General features: G+C 30.9%; 1 protein-coding gene across 1 annotated transcript; it reads left to right on the forward strand.

Moving 5' to 3' along the window:
* Nucleotides 1–1,228: 1,228 nt before the first annotated feature.
* On the forward strand, nt 1,229–3,110 carry LOC143914099 (caspase-8-like). The gene is made up of 2 exons (XM_077434190.1): nt 1,229–1,276; nt 1,576–3,110. The coding sequence occupies exon 2, from the start codon at nt 1,608–1,610 to the stop codon at nt 3,108–3,110; it is 1,503 nt and encodes a 500-aa protein (XP_077290316.1). The 5' UTR covers nt 1,229–1,276; nt 1,576–1,607.
* Nucleotides 3,111–8,788: the final 5,678 nt, after the last annotated feature.

The following is an 8,788-nucleotide window of genomic DNA, read 5'->3' on the forward strand; positions in this document are numbered from 1 at the left end:
GAATGTCGAACCATTGATTTGAAAAATTTCTTGGGATGACTTATCAAATCGGGATGAATTTTGTGAAATAGTCCTTTTAGAAGCCTCAAACTAATAAGGGGATGTACTCAATATTGTTGTTTACGCTTTTCTTTTGCGTTTAAGCGCAACGCGTTTCTGTAAAATCCATTATAAAACTGATAAAGTTGCAACCGTTTAGTCGTAAGTGTATGCACTGTAATATTTTTGTGCGATAGTTTCCGTCGCGCGACAGAAAATCGCGAGTGCGTTTGGGGCCTAAGGGCGAAAACATATAAATATGAACGGCACGGCACGCGGTCTTGTCTTCGAGTCATTATTTCGACAAGTTTCTCTTACATTTATTCAAATACGGAATTTGCCGTTATCAATCACTGTCAATCATATATCAACACAAGGACAAAATATCACCGAAAATACTACAGGGGGTGATTTTTGGGACTATGTTTAAAAATATCTAAAAAAAAACCATCGTGTCGCGTGCCTTTCTGTATGATTTCACCCTAAAGCCCCTAGGGCTCTTTTGAGAAACAAAAAAAAATTTGTTCTAATTCAAAAATTAACTTATTTGCTCTTCCATCTACCGTGGCATTCTTACAAAAGAGAGAAATCTTCCCAGCGAGAATGCTGTATGCGAGAAAACATGAAATAAAACTCAAATTGTCCCGATGAAAGAAAGTTAATATCCAACGTGGAAGTTGGTTCGACAACAGTGATCCACAATTTGTGCCAGTCAAAAAAATCTTTTTGCGTCAACAGTACAGCAAAAAAATCTTCTTGTCGGCATAGCAGCAATTATATTGGTAGTGATCGACAATTTGTGCCAGTCAAAAAAATCTTTTGGCGTCAACAGTACAGCAAAAAAATCTTCTTGTCGGCATAGCAGCAATTATATTGGTAGTGATTCACATTTGGGATGTAACCTGTTTACCTTATTTTACGTGGATGTTTGCAAATTGTAGGGGTATTTGTGAGTATTACAACGAATCGCGCTACTCGTGGTTCTCGTGATAATATTGATAGTGTGACAGGAATGGTCATTCACTTGATCAAAAAGTTATAAAATTATACTGAAATGCCTTCTGGGGTTTGTATTTGAAAATAAAAACAACAATATTTTTCTAATAAAATATGTACAATTTATTTCAAACAAGCTAGCTGTGCATGCTTTTATAAAAAATTATAGTCAACGTTTTGCATTGTTTAGACTGTAAAATAAAGCGACGATACGTCAGATATGACGTTTAGCAAATTATGTGTAAGTACGTTATTTTCCTGATTTTTTTCAAATTTCTTTTTGATTTATATTATAAATATATGTATGTATATATATATATATATATATATATATATATATATATATATGTATATTTTATTTTTCAATATAATTTTCTAACGTATAAGACCGATATTTTAGGTTACTTTGGCTTGTGTTATTTATTTACATACATATCAATATATCATTATAAATATTTTATTATATTTGTTTATTTACTATTTATTCAGTGATACTTAATAATTTTAAATGTCTCGATTTCTAATTTTTTTATAGATAAGATAACATTTCATAAATAATCCCGTCATTGGACATGTTACCGGGATTTCAATCATCATTATTCGGCACAGCTAGAATCGAACTGGATATTTTACACGATGTGGAATCCAATTTGGAACTGTATGAAAAGATCTCCTTGGTATTTTTGCTGTATAACGAAGTGGCTGTGGCTCAAGAACGACTGACACTATTGCTGTTGACACCGGACAATACACCTTCTATATTACACGATTGGGCTTGCAGTCATGGTGCAACTTGGAGACAAACACTCGTCGAAGCGCTTTTAATTATTCAGGCCTACTCTGATTTGAGCGCTCTCGGCTTAGACATTCCTAAACTGAAAGACCATTTTCTTCCACATAGGCTTGAGACTTCACTTTTTGTACATCCCGTTAAAAAAGTTCTCTATGCTATATGCGAGGCTCATGTAAAAAGTGACACACATACTTTAGTTAAGTCATTGGAATGTTCATTTGCAAATGTTGAGGTTGATGAATATGATTATAAATATTTAGAGTTATTCATATTGAAACTTTTAAGGAATAAATTTATATATTTGGGACCGTGGAGACAAAGTGTAGAAAATAAAACATTCCTCTCAGAAACCATATGTGATATTGAAGGTTTTGCTAAATTTCTCGATAGATCCAAATTTGAGAAATTGTATGAAAATTTAATTTCCGCTCAAAAATATATTAATCAAACAGTTAATTCAATTAAAGACGATAAACAAATTTTAAATAAAATTGTAAATTTGCCCACTAGTAAGCCGAGCGATAAACCTTCATGTAGTTCCTCAAATAATTTGAGTAACGATTTTCTTGAGAAATATCCTATTCTGGATTCTAACGATGTAGGATATTTTTTGATTATCAATCAAAAGATTTTTGAATCGAATGGTGAAATACATTTTGAAGAAAGATTAGGTACAGATCTCGACGTGCAAAAACTTACACTCTGTTGGCAAGCATACGGTTTCACCGTGAAAGTCCTTGAAAACCTACCTCATTACAGAATTTTACCTGAAATATCTTCACACATTAAAAGGACATCTTCTTCGCATAGTGCATTTGCTGTTTGTATTTTATCACACGGTCAAAATGATGTGGTGTTCGGAAGCGACAGTAAGCCCGTTGAGGTGAACCGTATAAAAGAAGTTTTATGTTCCTATCATGAAGCTTTAATTTGTAAACCGAAACTTTTAATAATTCAAGCGTGCAGAGGCGAGGAAATGATGAAATCGGTGTTTACTAAGAATTCAAACATTAGAACGGATTCTCCGCTTGTTATTTTACCAGAGCCAGCCGATTTGTTGGTGTTTTGGGCTACGGTTGCCAATTATGTGTCGTATCGGGACACTTTGAAGGGAACTTGGTTCATTGAGACACTGTGTAACTGCATGATGAATTATGGCGATAAGTTACATTTGTCCGATGTGTTCACCAAAGTTAACAGCGTGCTCAGTGAAAAGAAAGTTCAAATTTCACAGTTTGAATCAACTTGGAGGAAAATATTTCAACTGAAAAAGTTGTCTTAGCGAATGTATGTAAATATTATAATATAATATATATTATATATGTATGTATGTATGAATATATATAAATATTATCTTTCTGTACAAAAATAAATTTGTTACATATAAAATTTTTAAATTATTTAATATGACGATTCTCTTGTTATTTAAGTGTCATCATATTTGAATGAAAATTTAAATATAATATTTATGTTACTCTATTGTTTTAGATATGTACAAAATAAATGCATTTCTATTTATATGCTTTACATTATGTGTATTAATCTTTATAAATATTTGTTCAGTAATTTCAGATTCGAATTTTTTACTATATGCTGATTACCTGTAATTATTCATGAAAATTGAAAGTGATTTTGACTGTGAGGTCTTTCAGAGTAATTTGAACTCTTTATGGAGCTGGGCGACTTATAATCATTTACCTTTTAGTGTTAGTAAATGCCATATTATGTCTTTTTTTCGTTCTTCTAATCCCATCTTAACGGTATGATCTTGGTGGAACTTCACTGTGTAGAACATTATCCAAAAATGGAAATTGGCATTACATTTGAGAGCAGATGGAAGTTTGGTATCCATATTTCCAATATGTGCAATAAAGCTTCAAAGATGTTGGGTTTCGTTATGCGCAATGCTCACAATTTCAATGATTTAAGAGTTTTGCATCTTCTTTATAGCGCATTGGTTCGAAGCATTTTGGAAACTGGTTCCATTATTTGGAGTCCCAGGGAAGTGACACACTCTCTAAAAATTGAAAGAGTTCAAAGGAAGTTCCTCCGGTACCTATATATGAGGGACTTTGGATACTACACTCTACTGTATCCCAGTGCTTTTGTATAGGGATCTGTTGGCTATAATACCCTATCTTGTCGGAGGGATATGCTTCTTGTGTGTTATTTCTTCAAATTATTAAGAGGTGATATTTACAACCCAACTATATTGGAAAAAATGGAATTATGGGTTCCATCTCGTTTCATTGATTATCGGTTGCGCCTATTGTTCCAAACAATTAAAGCAAGAACTAATGTTCTTGCTTTTTCACCAATTGCTCGAGTCTTACGTTGCTTGATTTGGTCAGTAATCACATCGATACTTTCATTATTTCACTAGATAATCTTTCCGTATTTTCATTGTTTTTTACTTTTAGTTCAATTTAAACTATTATTATTTTTTTTTTATAATTTTCAAATTATTATTTTTTTTTTATAATTTTCAAATTATTATTTTTTAATTTTTTAAATTTTAATTCTCAATTTTCAATTTTTTAGTAACAATATTTTAATGTTTAATTTTATTGGGTTTTTTGTTTTTATTATTTTATATAAATATCTTATATGTATTTTCTGGTCAGTGTCATTGGGGTGAACTGTGAAGACAATGTGGTATAATTGGGTACTAAACAAATAATCAAATATATGAATTATTTTTTTATAAGTATATATGTATATATAATCAAATATAAGAATTATATTATATGTATTATATGTATATATTTTTTATAATATTTAAAGTATACAGTTTTATTTTACATATCCAGATTAAAGTTTATTTATGTAAAAATTGTGATCATGTGATGTAAAAATTGTGAATAAATTATATTAAATATTAAACGACTACATTATTTCAAACAATATTTTGTATTACATATGTACATGTGTGTATAATAGCTACAATAATGGCGATTTTATTATAAGCTCTATAATTATTGACTTTATAAATATACATTTATTTTTATTTATAAAATAATTCAAAGGTGATGAGATAGTTCTCGGAATAGCACTACAAAAAATATTTTTTTGAGTAATAATAATAGTTTTTATTAACATAATTTTAACACACATTCCAATTTTACTTTATTTTTGATGTTTTTTTTATATATTTTTTAAATTAATTTTTGATATACTTAGGGTTTTTACATATTATAGTTTTCGAAAAATTTGATTTATAAAGGCAATTTTTTAAAACTCGAAAATGGGACTTATATCATATATTGAAATCGGTAAAAATCTTTTCAAGGAAGACTGTATATATACTTTTTCTTCTTTATAATGAAAATTGAATGTGCAGCCAACCGGAGCTCACGATAATAGAAGTTATACCATTCTTAATCGCGAGGATTCATCTATTGATCATTTGATTTATCTGCATTTACTTACATATGTATATATGTACCTATATCTGTTCATGCTTTAGAAATTGTGTAACCATATACATGTATATATGTATGTATGAGTGAGTATAGAAGTTATAATTATTAATTTTATGTTTATATTGATTTGATCAGCATTTTAATATGTACATATACACATACATATGTTCAGTAATTATAATAAATTGTCAGTGTTTTTATTAAGCGATCAATATTAAGGCTGTCTGTATAAATATTGAATGGCCAGTAAAAATTACCAAAGGTCAATATTTATAATAAACTGCTAAATTTAAAAAAATCACTTCTACTCTAACAGATGATCGCTATAAAGTTAAGCGATCGTCATTACAATTTACTTGCTTGGCATAGTTTTCGAATGTCAAATATTAATAATGATTCTTATATTAACCAAAGACAGCGTTAATACTAATCACTGAAGGGTCCTGGGTTCGATCCAGGTTTGAAATCGATTAAAAATAATTTATTCGGAGTATTTCTGCAGTGTTGTTGGTCAGACTAGGATATTTGTGACTCCAGGTCATTGTTGAAACGGTTCCTCACCAAATCGGCAACCGACCTACATACTATTTGTCACCACTTTTTGAATATAATTTCAAAATTTAAATATATACAAACTTAAAACCATAGGTGTCGCTTTAGGGCAACCTGTAGTGGCACCATGCTGAAAATATAAATTATAAATAATATATGTACTGAACGTTTCGAGTGGTGATTCGAGGGTGCAGAACACTCGGGCGCCAAAGCCCCAAAGGGTGCCAAGCTCCACGAAAAAAAATATATATACAAAGAATATCTAATAAGCTTCTGCTTAGCGTCAAGAGGCGCCGGGTTCGATCGCAGGGATGGGCCTCGAATGAAAATGAATTTTTCAGAGTATGCTGTTGGTTAGACGTGGATATGTGACTTCAGGTTGATCGTTTCCTATCAGAGCTTGCCAATTTTCTCTGATTTCATTGTTGAAACGGTTCCCGGAAAAAATGGCTAAAATCCCTCCTATGCAACCTGTCACCTATAATTTGTGATTAATAAATGAGCAATAAATAAGTTTGTGTACAAATTGATAGATGTCAGTGTCTCGTAATTCAGTGACTTATATAAAAATGCTGCATTGTAATTGGCCAGGAAGGCGCATTGGGGTTTACCTGTAAGGCCTTCCTTGTATATATGTAAAATAAATAAATATCAATCGTATAGTATTCTTTGTGATGACACCCTCCTCACATTACATCCACTATTTAAACGTAAGCATTAATTTCTTTTAATTTTGGGGGGGGGGAGGGCGTAAACTTTGGATTTGCATCCGGACGCCAACTACCCTTAAAGCGGCCCTGATCATATGTAAAGTTAATACAATGCCAACTATTAATTGATATAAATATTGACCATTTAAATAATATATAATTAATCGTCCGGGTGGTCCTAGCTTGATATTTTATCAAATTTTACATATCATTTATGAAATAAAACGGCTTTTTCACTCGTATTATTTGTTCTAAAAATATTCGTAGGTACTTCCACGTGGGTACGATTCCTTTCTATATGTTTTGTTTTAATTGATTTTTCATAAAAAATAATTTTATTCTCCCCGAAGAACTGAAAGCTTTTTCACAACTGAATTTTTTTTCGATCGTAAAATTTCTTCCAACTTGCATACTATGATATCTAATCTCATTTTAGGCATTTTCTCGATTCAATAAAACATTCTGTAATCTTTCTACTTCACTGCATTCACCATATCTGTCTAGAACGAATTTTCCGAATATTCCATACAAATTTTTTTTCAGTGTTCCAAATTGATTTCACCAACCGATGGAAACAAATTTTCAATATTTATATACACATTTTTTTGTCATTTTATTTATTTTTAAATCTGGATTATTACACCATTATATAATAGTATTGCGCCATAATGGTAATGTACATTTATAAATGACTAGTGATGAATATATGGTAATAAAGAAATTAATATATGTATGGTGATAAATGAAAATCATGAAAAAAATTTTGTTTGTTTTTTTATTAAATTTATTTGAATCGAAAACAATTATATTATTTAACGACTGACCAATCACAAACGTCTTTGACCAACCCAGCTAATCAGAAACGATTTTGACGACAGCCAATCAGAAACGTCTTTGACGACAGCTAATCAGAAACGAATACCATTTCGGTTTTATATATATAATACATAAAATGCAAAACAAATAAGTAAATGCAACAATTATCTAATATATAATTTAGAAAGAGACTTTTCATATATGTAACCTTCGTTCGTTGGTTCGTAGACAACACATTCGATTTTTTTTCGATTCAAAGGATTCGAAGTCCCCGGGGGCGACGGCGCCTTCGTGCCGGGGGGCCCGCCGGATTCTGGTATACATATAATTTCGAAAGAGACTTAGTATATATGTATATATGTTTGTTTGTTCATGACAGTCAATTTAATAAAAAAAACAAATAAGTATTCAAATAAAACTATTCAAATAAATTTAATAAAATGTTTACTATTAGATAAGTCATGTTTAAGCGGGTTACATTACAAATACCGAGCGAAGCCGGGTAAAACAACTAGTAAATTTAATAAAGAACAAAACTAGGAAGGCCGAAGAATATATGTAGAATTGTAGATATATAAGTTGAATAGGTGAATCACAGAATGGTAAAGCCTGCGTCCATTATTGTATGGTGAAAGTCTGTTAATAACGTTATTTTGAAATGTGCGTTGTCATGGTAGTATTGAAGTTGAGAATCTTTGACATATAAGAGTGTAGGAAATTCCAATATGTACGTGAATGTTGGCAAGTTTGCTTTATGGCGAACATTATTGAAAAACGATCAATAAATTACGGGCCATTTATTGAAAGATGAGGTACTAGTGGAGGCCAAGTCCAAATTTATTATTGAGACATACTTAACCGCATGAAATATTTTTCCATTGGTGTGTTTGCGTCGGCGAAAAGCGAGGAAAAGTTTTGGAAATGTAACATTTAGTAGTAGGCGGGCTTGAATGAATAGCTTCCCCTTCCTAATAGTAATTCTCAAACTATGAAGAATTTAAATGAAAATGAAACAGCGAGTCGGCCTGTTTTAATGTGCACGTCGCATAAGTGTTCATCTTTTAAAATGCACTCTGGTTAAATATTCACGAAATGGCGCATACCGACACCCTAATAGTTTTCTGCGACTTTCAGTTGGAGTGCTGCCAGCTGAAACCCCAAATTGAATTGTTAGAATTCGGTCGTGTTGAATTCACGAACGAAAATTAATTTAAATATGCTAAAATGGATGATGCTTAAATATGTCTTATCCTCATCGCTTTTATGTAGGTAATTGTGAGTTTTGCTTTGATTTTTAAATGCTTTTTATTATTACGAAATTATCTTCATAATATATCTTGTATCTATTTTAATAGCTACTGATCTACTGATCATTTTCTATTTTACAATTTTATTTTATTTGGTTAGTAATCATAGTATTATATTATTCTAATGTTAATGTAAAGCATCATAGGAAAAAG

The sequence above is a fragment of the Arctopsyche grandis genome, chromosome 7 (genome assembly GCF_051622035.1).
Source record: "Arctopsyche grandis isolate Sample6627 chromosome 7, ASM5162203v2, whole genome shotgun sequence".
NCBI lineage: Eukaryota > Metazoa > Arthropoda > Insecta > Trichoptera > Hydropsychidae > Arctopsyche > Arctopsyche grandis.

Excerpts from the sequence above, each read along its gene's own strand:
- LOC143914099 (XM_077434190.1), top strand. The coding sequence starts at position 1,608 with ATGTTACCGGGATTTCAATCATCATTATTCGGCACAGCTAGAATCGAA.